The sequence below is a fragment of the Centruroides sculpturatus genome, unplaced genomic scaffold, assembly GCF_000671375.1.
Source record: "Centruroides sculpturatus isolate CEXI.00-Female unplaced genomic scaffold, Cexi_2.0 scaffold745, whole genome shotgun sequence".
NCBI lineage: Eukaryota > Metazoa > Arthropoda > Arachnida > Scorpiones > Buthidae > Centruroides > Centruroides sculpturatus.
Genome location: NW_019384870.1, coordinates 384,938 through 409,415, shown reverse-complemented (window position 1 = coordinate 409,415; position 24,478 = coordinate 384,938). Strand labels below are relative to the sequence as shown.

Here is a 24,478-nt window from a genome sequence, read left to right as displayed (position 1 = left end):
TACTAGACCAGACTAGACGTTCGTGGTGCAACGGTTTATAACTTTGTTAAATTTCTTCTGATTTTAATTTGTAAGTAAAATTTTATTATTTTTATTAATCATGAATTGCAAAAAGGCAAATGAAAAGCAACAGAAAACTAAAAAAATGACTAGAATCACAATGGAACTGAAAAAAGAGATTGTTGAGAAATATGAAGGTGGCATGCGTGTTCGAGATTTAACTGTTGCATACCGTATTCCGAGAACGACGATATCGACAATCGTGAAAAATAAAGACATTATTAAATCTGCTAACGTTGCGAAAGGGGTTAAATCAATTTCTAAACAGAGATCGAAGACATTAGATCATGTTGAGAAATTGCTTTTGCTTTGGATAACTGAAAAACAGTGTGCTGGCGACAGCGTATCAGAAGCAATTATTTGCGAGAAAGCTAAAATGATACATGCTGATCTCATGAAAAATCAAGCAGGAACTAGCCAGGAAAGCGAGGTGTTTAAAGCCAGCCATTTTTTTTACATGAGAACGGATTAATCATTTTTACATTACTTCTTATGGGAAAGGTTGGTTTGGTATACGTCCAATTCAGTATAAGTCCAAACATCGGGAACGGATTAAGGTTGTATACCGAGGTTCCACTGTATTATTATTCAGTTTTGCTAATATCAACAATAAGAAGAAATTGAATTTATTAATTCAATGTTCATTTCACAGAAAAAAATATTTAAAATTTATGATAGTTAGAAATAAACACTTTCTAATTTAATTATATTTATTTGTTTATAACAAAAACAGAAACATAATTACTATGTCATCACTTAAATTCATGAAAAGTTTTAAACTCTTAAAATGATATCTTGCGCTATTGACTCTTAAAATGATATTTTGGCATATTTGGCCAAACTTTTTTCACAGTGGGCCACATAACTGAGAGAATGATGAGCGGGGCCACATAACCATTTTGTTCAATATTGTATACTGACTACACAAAATAAAGAAAACCAGTATATTTCTTTACCAATACAAACATGATCTCTGCAGCAAGCTCATAATCACTTTTCTTAGAAACTTCATTGCAGGTACTGTACTTACACAACAAGAGCTCTGATATCCAAAGTCTCAAAAAGTCACCGAATTTTTCATTTCACTGATTTTCCTAAAAATTATATTATTGTCAAATGCAAAAATCAGATTGGACTAATTTTGACATTTTTACTTACACTTATTTTAATTTTTTCTACATAGTAAGTTCATCTACAATCTATGATATTTCCATAAAAATAATTATATTTTAACTCAGTGCAGTGGCAGGCATGATGAATTGATCTTGCAGGCTGTAGTTTGGTGACCCTTGATATGGATCATAGTATGTTTTTATACCAACTGCAGTCTTTAGCATCTATTACTCAATATAGAAAAAATTCAATTTAAATATTTATAAATGTTGGAAGAATTGATGATAAAAATGTTAGGATGACATATACAATAAAATAACTTATTGTTTAAAATTCAAATTTTATTAAATCATTTTAAACAGTTTTCTAATTTTGATAAATGTAATTTTATTAACAAATTAATAAGATCATGTGTGTATATTTCTGAAAAAATTATTCTGATAAAAATTCAAAAATTATATTTTGTGGAAAAAATATGCATTGGCTATAATATATTCTGATAGATAATATCTAAGTTACAGTTAATGGTTTATAATAACATACATGTGCATAAGTGTAAGTGAGAATTTATCTATAGTTTTCATATGCATTTTATTAAATTTATGGAAATAATGAATTAATGAAATAAATAATGATTTTTCAGTAAAGATTTCATAAATAGGCATACAAATCACAAATTTTTAGTGTTTAAGAATTTCTTTTCAGATTTTTCTGAGAATTTATTAATGTGTATATTTTTAATTTTGAATTTTAATATGTTTTCATATATGAACAGATTAGATAAGATAATTTAAATTTTGTTTCTTGATAAGATTCTTTCATATTCTAATAAATTTTTATTTTATACAAATGTTAGTAACAGTATTAAATTAGTATGGACACTTAAAGAAATAGAAGTTCAATAAGATGATGTAAAATTATCAAAATCCTAGAAAAAGAATCACGTAGCCAAGAACATTTGTATATTGAAAAGAAAATTGATTATACAATGACTGATTGAAAAGAAGGGTTATTAATCTATACATAATACATAGGCTACACTAATGCTAATGTTTTTGATATTAGTATTTGTGTGTCATCATTATTTTTTAGTTATTATGAAAAGTATTCATAAGAATTTTATATAAAACTTGTTGGATTTGTAATTAGAAATTGTAGTGTATAGAATGATGCATTTATATCTATATAAGTAAAAGCTAAAGCTGAGTTAAAAACTAGCAGCCTTTAGAGTTCTGATTAGAATAGTCCATATACATTAACAGGATGTTCAAGATAGAATTAGAAGTTGTCTAATCCCTTGGTGAATGGTTTGGTTTTAAATCTAGGATTAAAAAAATTTCTGACTGATGGGTTCCAGTTGAAACTGAGTGACAAACTGAAGAATACCTCAAAGACCAAGTATATGTTTGTTGACTACACTTTTCCCCTTCATATCTATTAGGAGATTAGCATTGATGATAAACGTGGTCATTGCTGTCAGAACAGAAGAAGAATTTTGTCAGTCAGCTTTGTTGTTGTGATGTTGCAATTATAACATTTTTAGCAGAATTTATTAAAGTATTTTTTCAAAATGACATTTTTCACTTAATCTTATGCTTGGGCGTGATCTGGAGAGAATGGATAAAAAGTTATTGGAAATATCAGATTTTGAAGAACAGGAGAATGATGAAACTGGTACAGCTCAAAAGCCTAAGATAAATATTTTCTATAATCTGATGAAAGATGAAAAGTGTGCATCTTACAATTACACTAGAAGCACCCACAGATGGCCTATGTTGTGTTCTACAGCTTGTTAGATGTAGCTGCAATTAATGCATTAATAATATTTTTCCAGAAACACAAATGCCAATATATTAAGAGAAGATTTCTTTTTTTATTAATTGAATAATGCAAGCTGAGAGATCTGAAACAGCAGCTAAACCAATAGTTCAGTTTCTTATAAGAAAAACCTAGATATAATAAAGAAGGAAGATGCATCATATGTGTCAATGAAGAATGGAAGACACAATGTAATTGTAGGAAATGTCTCAAATTCTTATGTATGGAGCATCCAAACATTATAAGTGAGGAATGTCTGAGAGAGAGTGATAAATAAATGTAATGAATTATATATTTATTAACAAGCAATTATATATTTATTACCCAATGCTTGGAAATCTTTATACAAAGTCCATAAGCAGATTAAGTATTCATAAGTTATTAGCAGTTACTGCTGGAAAGTGTGAGAAAGGTGTGAATTTTCTTTATTATGAATAGTTTCAGCTTACAGATTTTTTGTTTTATTGTTTGTTATGATCTTAAAACTCAAATGCATGTTAAAATTCTATTTAAAATGATTATTTTTTAAAAAATGATGATTCTTATGGTATTAGGATTTGTATTTTTCACAAGTCAAATTTAAAAATAAAAATAATTGCTGGAGAAGAAAGTATGGTAATTTTTAGGTTAATATTAAAAACACTTTAAATATTTTAATTTTATAGTATAGTAGAGCGTCGTTTATCCAAAAGTCGGTTCTCCGAAAGAATTCCAGTCGGCAAATTTAAATTTTTGCTAGTGCTGTGGCGCTGCAATCTTTGGCTATATCTTGGGTTACTCCAAAATTTTTTATGTTTGTGTATGTGTTTTAGCTGGCAGCACTGTCTCTTTTGTGTTATGTTTTTCTGTGGACTGTGTGTCATGCTGAATCGAACGTTTTTGATACTAGATAACTTCTAAAGTATAAATTTTTTTGTTTTTTTATTTTTCAATATATTTATTTTGTTTGTAAAAAATAAAGAAATAATTTTTAACGATACAATAGCCACGATTATTATTTTAAAAAGTTTACATTAGGCTTAACATCGACGAAAATTCAACGCGAAGCGACATGCAATGGAGAAAAATTTCAACACGGGAGAGGTTAATGTATTTGTTTGTAGATAATCGGTTATCTGAAAAATAAGTTATCCAAACAACCTCAGTCCCCAATTGATTTGGATAAATGATGCTCTACTGTATAACATTATTGGACATTTTTTAACAGATAGTATAAAACAGAGATGAGCAATCAACACATGCCAACAACTTTTTCCAGTACACAATCAAGTACTCACCTTAAAAATGTATAAAAAGGTGTTATATATTTATTTTTTTGTTTTATAAAGAATTTATCAGTTTCTAAAGTGTACATATGTTTGGATTTTTAATTACTTGAAAAAGTTCTCTCAATACTTGTGCAAGTTAGATTTAGCAACTTAAAAAGGTTAACTCTTAGTATAGAAAGTTTTATGTGACAGCAAAACTGAAAGCATATATTGATAATCAAACTATTTATTCAAAACAATCTGTTATTTTGACTAAAAGAACATTGGTTGATTTTCCAAAAGTTCTAATTGTTATTTTACAATTCTTTTTGTTTTATTTCTTTCTTTCTTTCTTTTTACATTAAATAGATATGAATTGTAGTTCTTCTCTCACTTTTTTCAAATTACTAGATTTGAAAAATGTCAACTATTTTTTGTTTATAATTGTAAAATACGACTTTAAATGTAATGGGAAAAATAAACAGGAATGTTTTACAATTCTAAAATACATGAAATTAGTGAAAGTACATGCTTATAATCTTCAAAAATTTTATACTTTTGTTTTGTTCTGTAGTTTAAAATACTACAATGATAAAAAATATATTCAAAGTAAAACTGGAGTTTAGAAATAGTAAGACAAATTTGCACATTGCATTTCATAAATTAGTTCTATATGTATAACAAACATGAATATTATATATCATATTAAACTGAGAAGTAAAAATTTAGATAGCTTATTATTACAAAAACATTTAGTGCCAAAAGCATTTTCAGACTTTTAATTTTTAAGAATACAAACTTATTTTAAAATAGACAAGAAAATTTAAACATTTTATTATTTTTTTTATGTTTAGAAATTGTAATTATAGCACTATATTATATTTTTGTGTAAATAATTTGTATTTTTTGCTTAAAGTATGTTTTTTTTTAAGTGAAGCATCATCAGATTGTTTCTTTTTTTTTAAGTGAAGCATCATCAGATTGTTTCTTTTTTTTTAAAGAGCTAGCAACTGTTATTTTAATGACGTTGATAATTCTCAGCAATTTTTAACAGTTTTGATTCATAAGGATATTTATTTATGGGAGTACCCTAGTAGAAAACATTTTAGTGTGTTGTATCTACAGTAGTGACCATAGAAATTTCATCACCTAGATATACCAAAAAGCATTCAATAGATGTGTAAAGTAGCATATTTAAACTATTATCCAATTTGTAATGATAACATATGTAATATAGAAAAGAAACAAAATAAAACAAAAAAATGCAATTTATTACATTTAATACTACATTGAACTTAAGTGTTATAACCACAGTCTCACCAATCAGCACTATTTGAAGACTTGCCATTCAATTATAGAAAGAAAAGTTTTCAATATAAATAGACCTGTAAAACATAAATTTAATTTTTTCAATTATTCATATTATCTTATAAATTTTTATTATTAAATTATAATTTTGATTAATTTTTGTTTTATTAATTTTACAGACTGATTTGTCTGGAATTAGGTGGCGTCGTCTTTGGGCTAGCAATGTATTTTGTGTTGATCCTCTGGATGATCCTGTATTGTCTTCATTTAGTAAGTGCCTAGCAGCAAATATATTGTGTGTATGGAGACGTGTGATTTCTCGTGGCCATGAACAACAACACAGTAGTTTACATGAGACAAATCAATTAAGTTTTAATAAAGAATTGTGGATTTTTTGGTATAGAGAAGAACCAGAATTAACTGGCTTAATAAGTCCTGAGTTAACAGGTAATTTTCTATTTTTTGTTGACTATGTTTTGAAATAAATGCTTATGATTTTTTGTTAATTATAAATATTATAACAAATTTCTTTTTAAATTTTGAACTATTAGAAAATTTTTAAAAATTTATATAATTTAGTGAAACATTAAGATCATTTCCTTATTTTATTTAAAGTTTAAAGTAGAAAAATAAAGATGTTCAATAAAAATTTACAGTTTAATAATAATAAAAGCATGTGATATAATTTATTGCCTAATGTTTAAATCTTATCCAATTGTTATTTATATATATATAATGTTCTTGCAACCTTTATAATTATATTTTATGTCTAAGTTAAAAGAGTTTGTCTGACACACTACTATTTTCTTACATTACTGAATCTAATTATTCAAGGCTCACCTGCACTTTTATTTGTAAGAACCAGTTGTGTTAGATGTTAATGTTATGATATTATGTTATGCTAGATAACGTATGTTTAGTAATGTTGCTAGCCTTTGTGAGCAAAGGCTAGCAACATTACTAAAACTTAATGGAATTTATATTAATGTATGGTGGATAAAATGAATACATACCAAAAAAATCAAATTTGTGCTTGAACTGTGCTGTGTTATAAATTTTTTTAGTGAATGAAAGGATTAAGCTACTATTAAAATGTAAAATCATTTGTCTTCTGATGTTATTTATTAAATACTAATATAAAAGACATAACGTTTAATGAAACACAAGCACTTTTAATAAAACAGTTTATCCTCATCAGGTGATTGGAACAGAATTCAGATTACAAATTTAAAACAATTGAACATTTTAAAGCCAGTCAAAGAGAAAAAAAAAAGAGGAGGAGGAGTAGTAGAGTGAGAGGAGAAGAACTCATTACTTCAACATTTTAACTAGCAAAACCCAATGTTCCAGTAGTTAGATTGGATTGGTTACATTGGCTAGAAGTAATTATAGGCATTGTTTCCCAAATGTAAACTAAAGCAGGATTTGAACAAGGATGAAACAATCAAACTTTGCCCAATCAGGATTGAAGGCATTATGTAATACTGCTTTAGCCAATTCAGTTGTTCACCTTGCTGCAAGATGTCCTTTTTATACTTTTTATTAGTCATTATAATAATATGTGTTATAATAACTTAAGGGTTAAACTAGCTAAAAGTTAGAGAATTGTCAAAATAGTTTGAGGAAGAGAATGTCTTTCATTGAGTTCTGTATATGATTGGGTGAGGAATTCAAAAATAGTCATAAATCAATGGTCAAATGATTATGTAAATGATTGATTAATGCACATATGAAGCTGATCATGGTAATGAAACAGAATATTTGTTATATTGAGCAGTTCATCTTGGATAATTGTATTAATGTAAAATATTTGTCTGCTGAAGATTGTTTTTAATATTATTGAAACAATTATCCTTAATCACTTAAAGGTTTATAATTAGCATGTTAGGCATCAAAACACCAATTATTAGATATGATCAGGGCACAGATCATTTAGAGAGAGTTTGTAGGAAAGGGGATTACTTTCCCCCCTATGCAATTGCAGCAGAACCTGGCTTATTCAGAGTCAGGGAGATTTAACATAAACTGAAGGTTCTTTCAAATGAAAAACATTCAAAGTTGAATTATCTGTTGGAAAAATTATGGTGACTGTTTTTTTGAGACTGGAATGGTCTTATTTAAATAAATTTTTTTCTGGTAAGTAAAGAAATTAATGTTCTTTATTAAATTAAAGTTTTTGTAATACTATAAAAGAAGCTATATACAAACAATTCAAATCTTATCATGAGAGGTGGTCTCATTTTATAACGTTGTTCTTACATAGTCAGTCTTGTCATCTCAGTTCTGATAACAATGATAGAAAGTTTTAAAACATCTCTCTTATTTCCCAGAAGTATTATCTATATGATTATCTGATTATCATTACTCCAGTTGTGTCTTAGCAGTTGAAGAAACATTTGTTTAGGTAAGGTTAAAACTTTTTCCTGCTATTGGCTGCATAGCTGCTCTGAAGACTTCTGCCATGCAAATGTATTTCTTTATCACTGATACAATTATATTTATATAGTAGATGATTATTTAAAAAATAAGCAATTTTGGTGTTTTTATGCTTTTTTATTTCAGTTGATGCATAAAAATGCAAGTGAACCTAGAATCATATATTTAGGTATAATGGAAATATATCTTGTAATTATATCTTGATTTATAGATTTCTGTCAATTTCAGAAAAATAAAATGCATTTGTGTCAAAATATCAAGAAATTTGCATTTTGAAATTTGAAATGAATTTTTAAAAATGAAATTTAAGGAGATTATTTCATTTAGTTCATAAAAACAACACCCAATTATTGGTTAATGTTAATAATGAAAGTTTTACTCTGTCTCTAAACCAGCAAAATATGTACCATACATTTCCACAAATAAGATGACGTATAAAATTTCATCAAAGTTTTATAGTTTTAGTGCATATCTGTCCTATAAGATGACCCCAAACTATCAATAGCCTATGAATTTAGTTTAGATTAGCAATCATCATCTGGATAATAATACTGTATAGCATGTATGGAATTATGTCCTATTTGTAATTTTTTGAATGAACAAATTTTATTTTTCTTGCATCTGGAAGCACTGCCTTGCAATTGTTGCAAACGTTTATACTGATTAGGTCATTTGGTTAATGACCTTGACTATTCACAAAAACGTTGTATGGGCAATTCTATTTTGTGGGCATACCCTACTCTCTAGTAAATAATTATGGTATAAATCTACTAGTAAATAATTGTGGTTTGTTTGTTTTTTATAATGGTTTTAATTTATATAAATTTTAATCTAATTTTTTTGTATCTGTCCTATAAGATGACCCTGGATTTTGGGGGCCTTTTTTATGATTCAACTATTGTTTTATCTGCAGAAATATACAGTATATCCTCCAATTAGCAATGGCAATGTAAAGATTAAGACCTATTTAAAACATGCGATTCAAATTTAGAACCTGAAGATATTCTTTTAAAAATGGATGAACGTGTTTATTTTCCAAAGTAAATGGTCTTATTGGTTTAGTGACAAAGTAGAACTTTTATTATTAATTTAGTTAGTTCATTTAAATTAAGAATTCAGAGATATAATATATAGCATTGTCTAAAAATTATTTATTAATACTAGTACTGCTACCACTAATTCATTATTATTCATAAAATAAGTAAGATATTAATGGATAAAATATTTGCCGTTAAAAATATTCAAATGTTTAGAAGAATTAAAATTTAATTGTTTCTGTTAATAAAGATTTTCATTGGAGATAATAGTCTAAGCTAGGACATTGTCAATGATTTATTTAATTTTTTAAACAAAATAATCTATAAATATTAAAGGATATTATAGAACATCCTGCAAGATAGTCTAAACAGGAAGATAATACATTATTGTTGTATGTTAAGATTAAGAAAGATCAAAATCAAAATAACCAATTTGTTGGTTTCATATTAAATGACAGCTCTTTGACAGATATCTTAGAAATCTTTATTTGAAACAGTAGAGCTAAAGTAAAAAAATTGTGCCAGTTAGAATCTGAAATAAAATACTTTCCCAATTTTATGATTTAAAAATTTTTAAAAATTACTTTTTATGAACTGTGTTTAGTTTTTAGTAATGTCTTTGATCTTTTATACAATATTAGCATAAATGAGGATAATCGGTTAAGAAACTTGATTTGATGGATTTAAGTTACTAAGAATAAACACTTTTAATATATTGTTTCATTTTGTGTGATATTTAAAGTTAAAATTATAAATTTACTAATTCCAAATTAAGATAATTTGGAATTTTTTGTTAATTTAAGCAATAATTCTTGTTTTTATGAAAAATACATTGATATCAAATTGTTTTATATTATATTGCATTCTCTTTATACATTATTTGGCACTACTTTGATAAAGATATTTTGTGTATGTTGAAAATGTCAATGTTATGTTTTTCATCAAAAGTGTTTATTCTCAATAAATTGATACCATCAAACTGAGATTCTTAACTTATTATTTTTATAGTGGTGTTTGTTGACATTACTATATAAATAATGCTAATTGAACTATATTGAGCCACTTTTTTTATAATGAAAGAAAAATGTGTGAATATAAAACTGAAAATAAATGTTGATGAATAGTTGTAAAACATTGTAGTAAAAATTACTTTGAATACATCATATTTTGAATTTATAAAGTACCTTTAATAGTCCAACCCCAAAGGTCTGCATCACTTCACAATATTTTCATTTGTGTTGCAATTCATAATAATTTAAGCAATATTAATTAAATAACTATAAATAATATTTTAAAAATCTAATACTAATAATTGATGAAAATCCTAAAGAATGCTTGATAGTAATACAAAATGAAAATGCTATTATTTCAAATAATGAAAAGCAAATTGTTTAATAAAGTTAAAATTGGCAATTACTCTTAAATTAATTGTTGAATGGACATTGCAACATTTTATAAAGTGCCAAAGGTCAAGTTTGACATCTTACAGAACCTAAAATATTTGACTTTTTTGAGATTTTTCTTTTGATATACTGGATATATCTATTTTTGAATGTACCCCGTAAGAAGTTCACTTCTATTTAAACATTTCATGTCAATGGAGTGAGTTAATAGTTAGGGTTTGCAGTTTCATGTTGCTTTATTACATAGATAGTGTTTTAATTAAACATATACAAAAACTTCCATGTCAAGTTATTCATTTTCCAAAAACTACTTTTTCAAAGATTATCTCTATTATCCTATCACTTTTGAATTCTTACAACCTATCTTAATTAATTAAATTAAGGGACAGTCAACATAAAAAAATTGTAGTGCCAAGTTTCAAACAATTCTCTGATTAAAAAAACAGTCGATGTAAAAGGCACAGTCAAAACAAAAATAAATAAATAAATAATTACACATTTTTAACTAATGTGTAATTATCTTTTATTTTCAATCAGTATTCTTGAGGCGTAGTTTTAACCAACTGCATCTCAAGAATACTGATTGGAAAATAACAAATCCATTTGACACACCATCTCTGATGGTGTGTCAAATGGATTTGTTATTTTCCAATATAAATGGATATGTATACTAGTACATCATTTCTCAAACTATGGGTTGCAAAATGATACAGTGGTACCTCAGGATACGAACGCCCCAGCATACAAAATTTTCAGGATACGACATGAAATTCAAGCATATTTTTGCTCCACAATATGAACATAAACTCACCATACGACGTTACATTAGTTCGCAGTGCCATTTTTTATTCACTTCTGTTTGTTGGTCTCAGTCCGCGTGTTTGCTTCGTCGTGGAAGGATCTCACTCGATAAAGGAAATCTTGAGGTATTATCAGAAAGTGACTGATTTTAAACCACAACTATACCCAGCAGAAAACAATTAAATATGTAATCCAACACCTTATTTTTCACTGAGAGATTATTTTTAATTAAAACAAACGTTTTCGATCCATTCATTGGATCATCCTCAGGCTAAATAGAACACTTCATAAATAGAACTAGATTTTATTGAAAAGAAACATCCTGAAAAGGTTCACACTGGCCATATTGCTGCTCAGAGTAATGATATTTGCCTAAGTCATTTTAGAAACATTTTAAAAAGTAGGCAAAGCCAAACCTCTTTGGATAGATATTTTACCAAGCGACCTCTATCCAGTGAAAGTGCTGGTGGAAGTGAAGGAAAAAAAGCAAAAAGCAGTGAATAAAAATTTTAAAAATATATATAAAACAACACTAATTTTTAAATCTTTTCTAAGTTATTTTTAAGTTGTTGTTACATTATGTTATGTAAGTTAAGTTTTAGTATCATTTCCCTTCTCCCTCTCTTCCGCCACCAATTTACACCTCCACCGTTGTCTATCCTCAAAGGTAAAGTGCAAATAAAACTACATTTTTTTTAAAATCAGTTCTTATTCTATTACAATTATTTATGCATTTACAACTACAAAATGCATTTTTCAGTGTTTTCCTTACTATAGTTATTTTTTTTAAATGTATTACTTAGCTTTAATTTGAGTGTGTTTTTCATGTTGGAACGAATTATTTGGTTTTGCATGTAATCGTATGGGGAAAAACGATTCACCTTACAACATTTTCATGATACGATCTCAGTGTCAGAATGGATTAATTTTGTATCCTGAGGTACCACTGTACTAACTTTTGCAGAAATACTTGTATTACTTGTACAGTATTTGCTGAAATATTCTCTAAGAATTAGGAACAATAGATGGATCTATGAAGTACAGAAAATTTTTAACAACTTTTTTCTTATAATTATTATTGTCATTTAATAATAAGATTATAGAATGTGTATATACAAAATTGATTTCTCTTTTCTGTTTTGAATAACATCAAAATAGATATTTTATGTCAAATTGTAGTCATAAATCCATTTCAGTTGCAATGGTTTTGAAAATATTTTCTTGTTTATTCAAACTTTTAGGTAACAATAAATTGTAAAAAATAAATAACAGATTAATTTTGGCAGAAATGAATCAATAAATAATTATTAAAGAATTATTTTTATGTTTATATAAAATGATATTGACAAAAATCTTACAATCTGAAAAGTACATTTTAAAAAAGGATTCATTAAGTTTGAAAAATACTACAATTTTTTTTTAAAGCAAAATAGACTCCTGAATAATTTTGAAACAGTCTGTTTTATTTACAATCATCAGTCTTACTTTTGTAATAGTTAAATTTCAATAACTTACTTCAATTTCACTTATTATTATTTAAAATAAAAAACTAATACAAGTACATGGCTGGCGTATTCACATTTAATAAATATAAAAAATATAAATATGACTTTACAAAGATAAAACTTTGCGTTTTGTAAAAACAGGTAAAATTCCTTCCTCTGCTAGTGAGAAGTGAAAGTCTTGACGCTACATGTTCAATGTTAATCGAAGTTTGTTGTAATTGTTAAAGTTGCTCCAATAGCTGAGTAAAGAAACGAAACATTTGATCCATTCTTGGTTTTTTTCTATTACTTCTTCTGTAAAGAACTCGAGAAGGTAAAGTGATAGTCTGTTTTTTGTGTTGCAAGTGCTGATTTCTCTCTTTGCAGTTTTATTTATTATTGCTAAAACGGAATACAGTACGTTAAAGTTGACGTTATTGAAACCTTCAATAGTAACCCCCAATTAAAATTCGTCTTTTTGACGCTATCACCTCGATAAAGTTCATTAGTTGAAACTTAAACACACTCTGCAATGGCTGAAGCACCAAAACATTCAGAGATACAGGACAGTAAAGAATGGTTTAGTAATACGTCGATAAAAACAGAAAAAGCAGACTGTGAGGCGCCCGTCAATTCTCCACNTTTCATATCATTCACAGTGGAATATAAAATGTATGGCATCTCCTTCACTATTATTGTCACACTGACATTTATTAGTGTTTTTCTTCTTAAAGCATTAGAGGTAGGCCATAAGATTACTGTGCCTGTTAAACATTGGGTGGTTTTGGATCTAGGTTCATAGTAATTAGCCTTGAAGCATTTAGTAATAGAGGAAATAAACTGGTGGCAAAGTCTCCCCATTGTGGAATTATTCCAATCTTCCTGCCATTCAATTAGTGCCCATTCGTATAAGGAATTTTTCAGAGTTGATTTTGATAAACCTTATATATGTATCCTGTGTCTTGAGAGTACTAGCCGTTTTGGCCAAAAAATCAGCCAGTTCATTTCCTCCATGAGCTGGTATCCAACTGAATTGAATGTTTTGGTAGTACTGAGATATTGTGCTACTTTAATAACTTCTTTGCTCAGTAGCATGATGTTTTCAGTTTTTGCCAAGACATGAAGAACCATCTTGTTGTCAATAAGGAATTTTATATTATCTTTGTATTTATTTAAGTTAGCTTTTATTTGGGTGTTTGCTTTGTATGTGGCCAATAGTTCAGCTTACGTAATGCTACAATGTTTAGCAAGTTTTAATCTGTCCTGATATATTGTCTTATTGTTATTTAGAATGCACACACCAGCTCCCACTCTGCACTCTTGCTTAGAGCCATCCGTGTACACTATCCACTGAAAGTATCTGTTTGTTTCGGGATTATAATCAGAACTTATTTTGTAGCTGTGCATGTCTGATGGGTGTAATTCGAGGCATATATCATTACTAGTTCTATCAATTTCATATTTTTTAATAATATCATACTGGAGTAAACTGGACTCCAGTTTACCAGATTTTTAAAAAATTTTATATTATAAACATTTGGGTCACAGAACCATTACAAATAAATTTATTGGATAATGTGAGCAAAAAGTTTGAGAAATGATGCTATGTGTAGTATGATATTCTTGAGGTACAATTTTAACCAATTTGTGATGATTTTTTTTATTTTTTGTTTTAATTGTTAGACTGTGCTTTGGTTTCTTATGTTGATTGTTCTTGAAGATGTAAAGCAGGAACATGAAAAAATTATTATAATAAATATGTAAACTGAGAAAAAGTATTTTTTTTTTTTAATTTTCTGGGTACAGTTTTTGATGATAAAATTTATGTATTTTGATTTCTTGTTTTATATTTGAACCTGTATCTCAAACATGTTTAGTCTCAAAATTATTTTTTCCCATGCATTTTTAACCTTCAATTTATTTTTTTTTCCAAATTCAATATATTTTCCACATTTACCTCAAATAATTTTCCCTCAAAACCTCTATATCTCAAATTATGGATTGAAGTGTCAATTACAAATTTAAAGTTCAGCAGCTATATTTTGATAACACAAATTGTAGTTGAGAAACATCTCTTGCAATAGTCAGTAAAACCTGTTCAAAATGGAAACCTGAATATTTTTCAGGTTTCCATTTTGAGTACTGTACTATGTTCAGTACTGTGTGATTCCAGTTTACACAAGTTTTACTGTACATAGTTGCAATTATCACTGCTTTTCTCTGATTGGCTACAAGTTTGGCTTGCATGTTATTGGTTGTTAGAAAGTCAGGCATCAGAAACTATAGACAAATTGTTTCTGTTAAGGTATGTCAAAAATGTTTTATTTACACCTATCGCAAGTAGGTATTTGTATAGTGCACTTGCTATTGTATTAATAAAATACCCTACCTCCAATCAAACCTATTACTGTTTAATGTGTATAATTATCTTGAAACTGTATTATATGGAATATCTATAACTTGAAACTGTTTATATGGAATGAAATCTCCTTTTCATGAGATTTGAGATAGACAGGCTCAACCAACTGTAATTAAAAATTAATAGAAAGAAATTAAGTAATTTATGGGGGAAAACTATTGGAGTAACTGTTAATATGATTTTGAATTTTAAGAAATTTTGGATCAATAAAGTAGTAAATCTTCAGGGGCACGCACACAAATAAAAACAGTTCTGAGAAAGAAATATATTCACATTAACTACTGAAAATTTGAGCTTTAGCCATCAAAAGTACCTGGGAATGTGTGATTTATTAAAAGCTATTCCAATAAAGCAATTCATTTCTAAATTGAAAAGATGTAAAATAAAAGAATGATATCAAAAATAAAATAAAATGCTTTAATAAAGAAATAAATTTATTTAAAGAAACAGAAATCATTTCATTCTTATAAATACACTGAAATAAAGGATATATGAAATTTTTATCAGAAAATAAATAAGTTACCTAAAAACAAGTCAAATATTGTATCAAGTAATTCTTTTATTTGATAAAGTACATGACTAAGAAATTTATAAAAGTAGAAATAAAATTTATAAAGTGAAAGCAATAAAAAAAGAAAAGAAATACAGTTTCAATAAGAACTTTATAGGATTTACTAGCTTCTACTGACAGACTGGTTTCACTTAGATTATAAAAGTAAAAATACTCCAGAAACTGGGTTATACTATACTCCAGAAACTCCCTATCTTGGTATTCACCCAACAAAATGGTGCAAGTTCAGAAAAACAAAAGGTTTTAGAGAAGACCAAAAATGACTTTAGGTCACAAATTTCAAATAGATGGAATGCCTAACATTTTGGTGTTCAAATATGTCAGACACAGAAGCATACCCAAAGGTGTTCTTGTAGATAACCCAACAATGTGAGAAAGTAAATTTTGCCATAATGTGGCTTATGATCATCTCATGCATAATATATATAAATATATATATATATAAGGAATAAACAGCCTGGTGCATACAGAGTTTAATCTTCCAAAACAAATGTTTTCTTAACCCTTTCTGGGTTCTTCTTCAGGTTCGTTTTGGAAGATTAAACTATGTACACACCAGTTATAAGTTCAAGTAGGTCATATTTTGCTATATATATAAGGAAATAGCATTGTATGCAGACACAAGATTAACATATAGATATAGTCCCCACGTATTTAAATTGCTCAGAAATGAAAAAGACCCGATCAACTACAACAGAGCATCAGGCATATATAAGATACTTCTGAGAGATGAAAGATTCCAGTGAGAATTAATCTACATAGGTTTGACTGTGAGGTCCCTAAAAAGTACTTAATCAGAGCCGATACAGATAATGACAGACAAACCACTGCCCACTCAATATATGCAGGAAGGGATGAAATTAAACCTGATTTACAATGGGCTATGTTAATTAGAACAATGACAAACACAGACTGACTCAAAGTACTAGAAGCACTAGTGATTTTTAAAGCAGAAAGACAAGGAAAATATATAAATTTTAAAGAAGAGAGGCACATTTTACAAGCATGGCAGGCCCTCTTTGATATGTCATTATGAAAACAGTTTTATAATTTCTACACTTGGACACATCCTATTGGTTGATTTTAGAGGCTTTTAAATTCAAATTTTCATGTAAGCTCTTTTGTGTCTGACACATTTGAACACCAAAATGTTAGATGTTCTATTTATTTTGAAATTTGTGACCTGAAATAGGTCTTAGAAGACAGAAAACATTCATTTTTCTGAACTTGTACCATTCTGCTGGGTGAATACCTAGGTAGGACGTTTTGCAAGTTAGATTATTTTATATAATACATTTAATGTATTAAGAACCAATTGCCTACATTTACCAAAATAATTAAAAACATTAACGTTCAAGCAATTTTTATCTATTTTTATAGAATATCTTCAGGATAGTTTGGTATTCAAACAAACAAAAATAAGTTTGAAATAAACATCCAAAACTGTCAAATGGAAATGAAACAAAACAAAACAAAGTAGATATTTTACTTTGTTTTGATACACATAATAAAAATTAATTATTTATCATTACTTGAAAATTATTAGGTTGTTCGGAAAGTAAGCTGGTTTTTTTTTACCACTAGACGGATTAGTCGTATTTTTCCCGCCATTTTCATTCTAAACCTTATTATCATTATATATTTTGACAGCTAGCATTTAAGGCTTATTTGTAAAAAAATTTTGCTTGATTTTGTGCAATTGTTTATTTTTTGTGTCCCATCAAATATGGAAGATCGAAAGCAGCATTTTTGGCATATTTTGCTCTTTTATTATCGAAAAGGTAAGAATGCTGTTCAAGTGAGAAAAAAATTGTGTGACGTGTATGGAGAAGATGTATTGACAGAATGAAGTGCCAAACTGGTTTACAAAATTTTGTTCTGGCAATTTCAATATTGAAGATGCACCACGTTCTGGATGGCCAGTTGAAGCCAATGAAAACAAAATAAAGGTACTGATTGACGCAAACTGACGAATAACAACACGTGAAATCACTAAGAGATTAAATTTGTCAAATTGAACTGTTTATGATTACTTGAAACAAATTGGTTTCATTTCAAAGCTTGATATATGGGTTCCATGTGTTCTTAAAGAGAGATGATCTCTCTGGTGGGATTTTAAGGAATTTTTTTTTTAGCTTTACCAGACAATTTAACAATTGATTCGAAAGTGTACTGCCATCGAGTAAACAAATTGAGTAATATCATCAAACAGAAAAGGCAGCCAGAATTGATCAACAAAACAGGTGTAGTGTTTTACCATGATAATGTCAAATTTCACACAAGTTTGGTAACTCGTCAGAAACTGTTATAACTTAGATAGGATGTGCTATCACACCAACCATATTCGCCAGATCGAGCACACTCAGATTATTACTTGTTCTGGTCTATACAAATTTTTTTAAACTGTACGACATTTAATTGAAATGACAATATCAAAAATCACTTGGATCAGTTTTTTGTAAGCAATGAACAAAAATTTTATGAATGTGAAATATGCTACCACCAGAAACAACGACAACAGGTATTTGACCAAGCTGGTCAATATATAATTCAATAAAATATTTATTTATGATAAAAATATTGTTTTCTTTTCCACAGAAAAAAACAAACTTACGTTCCGAACAACCGAATAAAATGCTAAAATAACATTTAAATGGGATAAAGATTCAAAGACTTAGGCAATGCAAAGTTTCAAAAATGAGATGATTCTGAATCTTTTGTGTTTATGTTCATGTTCAGTGTCTTTTAATTTTTGATTAAATATTTCAACACATTCTGTCATTGCAGCATAAGAAGAAATTCTTTGAAAGAATACTGAGATTCTCAGAAACAGAGTGAGTGATGACTACTATTACTACTACAGTCATTTACTGGAATTCTAAGTTAATGTATCAAATCGTGGCAAAAATCATGCCACTGAATGAACAAGAGTAATGCTTAGACATTTCATACTAGTAAATGATTGCATATGGCTTCCTACCTGTGGTTAATCAGGTGGTGCTCATTTACTGGGCTTTTCTGCCTTCATAAGAGCATACTTAATTTTCAGACATATTATTAGATTGCATCATCTTTCCATAAAACAAAATACTTTAAGCATATGTGCAAGCAGAGCTGTGGAGTCTGAGTCAGAAAAAATGGATCAACTCTGACTCCTCCTCCTGCTTTTTTATTATGTACTTTATATTAGGCTCCTAATAAGAGTATTAATCTCCTAAATCAACAATTAGTGAAATGCAAAGAAACTTCACAATTTAGAGAAATCATCATAAAATAAGATCTTTCATTATAGAATGTTCCTATAATCCAAGATCCTATTTTATGATGATTTCTCTAATTTGTGAAGTTTCTTTGCATTTCAGTAATTGTTGATTTTCCTTTTAGAAATTTATATTCAAATACACCGTGATAGCCAATTCTAAATTTTTATTGTCAGAAGACCCATACAAAATGGATAAGAAGACTTATATTAAATCTAGTGTTTTTGAATACTTTACTATAACTACAAATGGAAAACATTTTGCATGAAATGTATGGTTGAAGATGATAATGCTGATAATGAAAAACTTTAGAAGGAAAAAAGATAAATAGTATCAGTTTCAATATCACGATTCAGTTGTTAGTGATGAAACACCATTCTGGGTTAAATTAATATAATCAAAGCATATTTTAAATTATTATTTAGAGATAAGATCTAAATCCGATTTAAAATTATATGAGTTAAAGTCAGGAGCTTGATGTAATACCCTATTCACACTGTACATTTCAAGCGGGATTAAGGTTTAAGCAGAATTAATTTAAGTCGCATTGCCGAAAACAAGATTAACTACTTGTTCACACTAAGTAATTAAAGCGAATTATTTGCTTAGCCCTCAAGCGGTGTACTCAATATTACATTTTAAATAAAATCAAACTTTTGCTTATTTTTGATAAATCACAATAAATTAGTTTATATTTAGAAATTTAAAATATAAATAACTTATTTTTTAAATAATTTTATGCATTAGACGTTAGTTAGGAGTTATTAACATTTATTATCAGTGTTGTCGTTGGCAGCACGATTCTCTCAATGTTTATATCACTTTAGTGACAGAACTGTGATAAGAATGGATTCTCGACAGAAATTTATATTATTATTATTATTTAAACTTGTACTGAAGCAGCATATACATGCTATCAGAGAAGAGTATCGTTTGTTCGAACATTTGTACATCTGCTTCTGCCATTATTTTTGAACTTGTGGAGGACCTTGACGAAAGCTTGGAGTTACTTAAGCTTCTTTGAGAAAGTGATTTAAACCAGTTTAACTACCAACAACCAGCTCAGATTAACGTTAAGTCAGTTCCGTTCATATTTCATACCTTAAGTTAGCTTAGTCATTTAAGCTGGCTTAAAATATACAGTGTGAATAGGATATAACCAAGGCCCAGATTCACAAGCACCTTGTATTGTAACTTACAATGAAATTCATCATAAGTTGCCAGATGCAAAAAATTTCATATTCACGAAGCACATCGTAAGCTACGATATTGTAAAAAGTCTCATGACTACTATGATATCTAAGAGCTCTCATAAAGTCTAGTTACTGATGGTTGAGTATTTGGTTCAATAGATCAAATTACAATAGATAGTTGATTTGATCATTTTTTATGATTATTTCTTCTAAACTTTTCTGATTTGAAACTTCTAAAATGTTATCAAATGATGAAAAGATTGATAGAATTCTTCACGAAGGAATTAAAACTGTTTATAGAATGTCATCCGAAAAAATCTTATTCATTATAATTTAATGTTATATTTTTTTAGCCAAGAAACTATTAGTTTGTCAATTTATTTCAAACTTCTTCAATATTTCTATTAATATAATTACCAGTATCAATTTTGGGTAGATTTAGTTCTGTACCTACACAATACTACACTCTCGTTATCAATTTTTTCTGTTTTACCATAAGTGCTGCAATGTTTTTTGTGAATACAAAATATAAAATATTGTTAGTTTCTCGTAACTTTATGATATTGGAGAGATACTATTTCGTATTACAAGGTGTTCTTCAATCTGGGCCCAACTCCATGGTCTTGAATGCAAGTTGCCTCTTATTAATTTGGGAAAAATAGCAGCATTCAGAATAATCCTGAACTACATCTCCACCTTAATGGTCATTCATCGGTCTAGTCACTCTAGTAAAAAAGTGTTATTGTTGTCCTACAAATTTTTTTCAGTTTCTTATCCTTTACTTCAGTTCTGGTGCAGTGAGTGCATGCTCTCTATTTAAATGCCAATTTTCCACTTAAATGTTATTTTAGTCATTTTAATTTTTTCAGTAGTAATTTGTTAATTTTAAACTATTTATTAATTAATAATTAATTAGTTCTATTAATTTTTATTATGTATGAGATTTTGATCTGTTTTATTGTATGTGTGTTTATTTTGTTTCAGTTCCAATTAACAGTTTTGAAAGTATTTCAAACTTATTTTACTTGTATGAATACAAAGATATCTTGATGGATGATTTATAAATAGATTGAAAATGTTAATGTTTAAACAATTTTTCAGGTCTGGTGGTAGTGTTTAATAATAATGTTTTTCCACTTAACAATGTTAATGTTTATTAATGAAGCAAATTATTTTTATGAGTACTTTTGCATTTGTTACTGTTAAAGACATTTTCAATTTAGAAATACAGTGTAACTTCTCTATTTACTTGTGCATGGAAGTAATGTTACAGTTCTTGCATGATTACTAGATATTTCTATTATCATTTTAGCAATGGTACTGACCTTCAGTATAATGAACTAATAGGAGAAGCAATACATATGGGAGAAACAAATGTACTTTGCCAAGCAGAGAAGTAAACACCTACACACTGATAATTAGATATTTCATATGCTAACAATTGCAATCTGATATTCTCAGCTTTTGTATTTCCATTCCAACAGATGCTTTAAAACAAGCAAATTTGGTTTGTTTTTAAAATCTTTTATATCAAGGTCCAACAGTATATGTTTGTAAATCACTTCAACCCATGGCCCTTGGCAGCATCTTTACTGATATAAATATTCTTTTAGTTTGGTTTCTCTATCAAAACAATCAATGACATTTTTAGTATTTTTCTCTGATTAATAGGCAACAATTTTTATTTATTTATTTTTATCTAGTTTTGTTTAGTGATATATTTATGAAAAAATAAATAAATTAGAAACATATTTTCAAAGTAGCATTAATCTAATTTTATCTTCACTTGTTAAACTGGTATAATTTTGTCTGCTGATACAATTTGAGTTTTTTTTTAGTAAAGTGATCAAAATGTTTCAAAATAAGTTACACAACCTTTTCAATCAGCAAATAAACATTTTAATGCAACTAAGAAACTTTTTTTAATCAATCATTATTACTGTATTTTGTTTTGATTTTTAAGTTTTGACTTGTGTTTTAAAATGATAAGTTCTTTTCCATTTGTTTAAGGAACATTTGAATTGTATTTTAGCCTGAGGATGGCTGTTTAAAACAGCTGAAAACATTTGCTTAGTTGCATTAAGTGTTTATTTGCTGATTGAAAGGATTGTTGACTGTTATTTTTATAACTTAATCAGTTAGAGGTGATTTTTCTGTAATAAAATGTATCTGCTATTTGCTAATGCATTTTGATTTAAGTTTGTAACAGTTAATTCAAATTTAATTTTATATAACGATTCAATTCAGAAATCTTTGTAAAAGTTGTCACAATGGAAAGCAATGAGTTATTTTGGTATTTAACATGTAGATAATCTATTAAAAATTCAGATATTTATGAACGTACTGATAATGCTACCAATTCTTAATCCTTTCTAAATTAATAGAAGTAACATATTTATATGAATAAGAATCTCTTCTATATTTGTTTGAAATTGCTGGTCATAAAAGTAGATAAATGAAACCAGTATTTGAAGTTATTCTTCATATCATTTCTTAATGATTGCACCATCAAATATTTTCAGTCTGTTCAAATTTTAGGATTCATTTAATTACATTATTAAGACATTTTGTATTATATAGATGGTGTCATTTTATCTTAGAAATCAATGAAATATTTCAAACACAATTCAGTCTGTTTTATACGTTAAGCAATCAAAAATTTCATGAGTTATATGATGTGTGCTTATTTACATAATCTGATGACATGATTGATAACTCAACTACTTGTACAGTACATACATTGATCTTTTGCTACCTGATGTTGATAAGAGACACCTGATACTGATAACAAAGTAAATGATAGCTTTTTCTCAATTGTATATATTTATTAAAATAAAGTCCTATTTTCATTTAAACATCTTCTTAAGGCAGAATTTAATTATGAATGTCCTGCTTATCTATCAGTTTATGATAGCAGTTATAAGAATAATGTAACCATGAATATTTTTTGAAAAATATAATTTAAATTACTAATATGTTTGTTATAAGTTGTTAAAAATATTTCAGAGGATAAATGGAACATTTATATGTAGAACAAAATAATATTTAAAGTAACAAAAGCTTTTAGTAATTAATAAGTCATTTATGATAAAATTACTTTGAATTACTGCTTTGAATATTTACTGTTCATGTACAGTACAGCACATTAATAGTAGAATTAACTACAAATTAAGTTGATGTTTTATTTTTTTCAGATTAAAGTTCTTGTTTCATCCTCAGAACAGTTCTGAGTATTCATTACAATTCATTAGTACAATAAAAAATAATTTTATTTGCTTTATTGACATTTTTTATTATTCTATTGAATTATAATAAGTTATCAATTCTATATTAATAAGTATTTACATACAGAATAAAAATTGTGTAGTCTATCAAATTTATCATTTATAAGATAAAAATTAAATGTGCATCATTTAAAAGTTAGTTAAATTTCCATATAAATTATAACTCTTATCTTTTAAATTGATATAATTTGACTAAATGGTTTAAAATTTAAAAATCATTTTGAAATTCAATACTTAGTTTTCTGAGAAGAATTTTATTAATCTCATGAATCTTTATGACTAATCAATACAACACTATAGAATTAGAACTTACTAAATATATTCACTTTAACATTTTGGATTTTATAATAATCTTTTCACATGAGTATGAAAATGTTGAAGATTTAATTTTGTGGTGTTAAATATTGTGCCATAATTACATAAACAGATATTAAATAGGATGATTCAAAAATCTTCATACATAATAGACTCCTGAAAGTACAGTACTGTACATACATGTAAAATGCACCTGTGCAAGTAACATCAGATATATTAGCATAGCTTTGCCACACCAGTGGAAGGAATGCATTTATATGTTCATTCAATTAAATGACATCCACATAAATCATATTCTGTAACTTATTAGTGAATGCATAATAAAGTGAGTCCTTTACTTGTGTATAGAGACTTAAATCATCCTACATATAATAACAGCAAATACCTGATTTTCTTCACTGTAGATCTCAATATTTTGAAAATGATACAGTAAATCTTTACTGTAGCAATTAAATTAAAAACAGAAAAGGAAAGAAACTATTAAAAACTTATTTATATTTGAAACTTTTCTTTTGCATAAAAGTAATTTTGCAAGAATTCAATTAAAATTCGAATTTTATAATTTAGAAAAATTTGTTCTTGAAGAAAAATGAAAATTATCGCATAGAATTTGGTCTGATATTTGGAATTTGTTGTTTTAATTAAGAAATTTTTTTCTCTTAAGCTTTACATTCTTATAACACACGTAAACTTTTCGAAAGTAAATTTAAATTGTTAAATAAGATCTGT

General features: G+C 27.5%; 1 protein-coding gene across 1 annotated transcript in view; it reads left to right on the top strand.

Annotated features, from left to right (window-relative positions):
• The first annotated feature begins 2,789 nt into the window (after positions 1–2,789).
• LOC111630884 (mediator of RNA polymerase II transcription subunit 13-like) overlaps positions 2,790–24,478 on the top strand; it is a 145,816-nt gene continuing 124,127 nt past the window's right edge. Inside the window, exons 1-3 of the mRNA XM_023375043.1 lie at positions 2,790–2,902; positions 3,546–3,606; positions 5,726–5,993. Coding sequence (XP_023230811.1) covers positions 2,790–2,902; positions 3,546–3,606; positions 5,726–5,993 — 442 coding nt within the window. The remainder of the gene's footprint in view (positions 2,903–3,545; positions 3,607–5,725; positions 5,994–24,478) is intronic.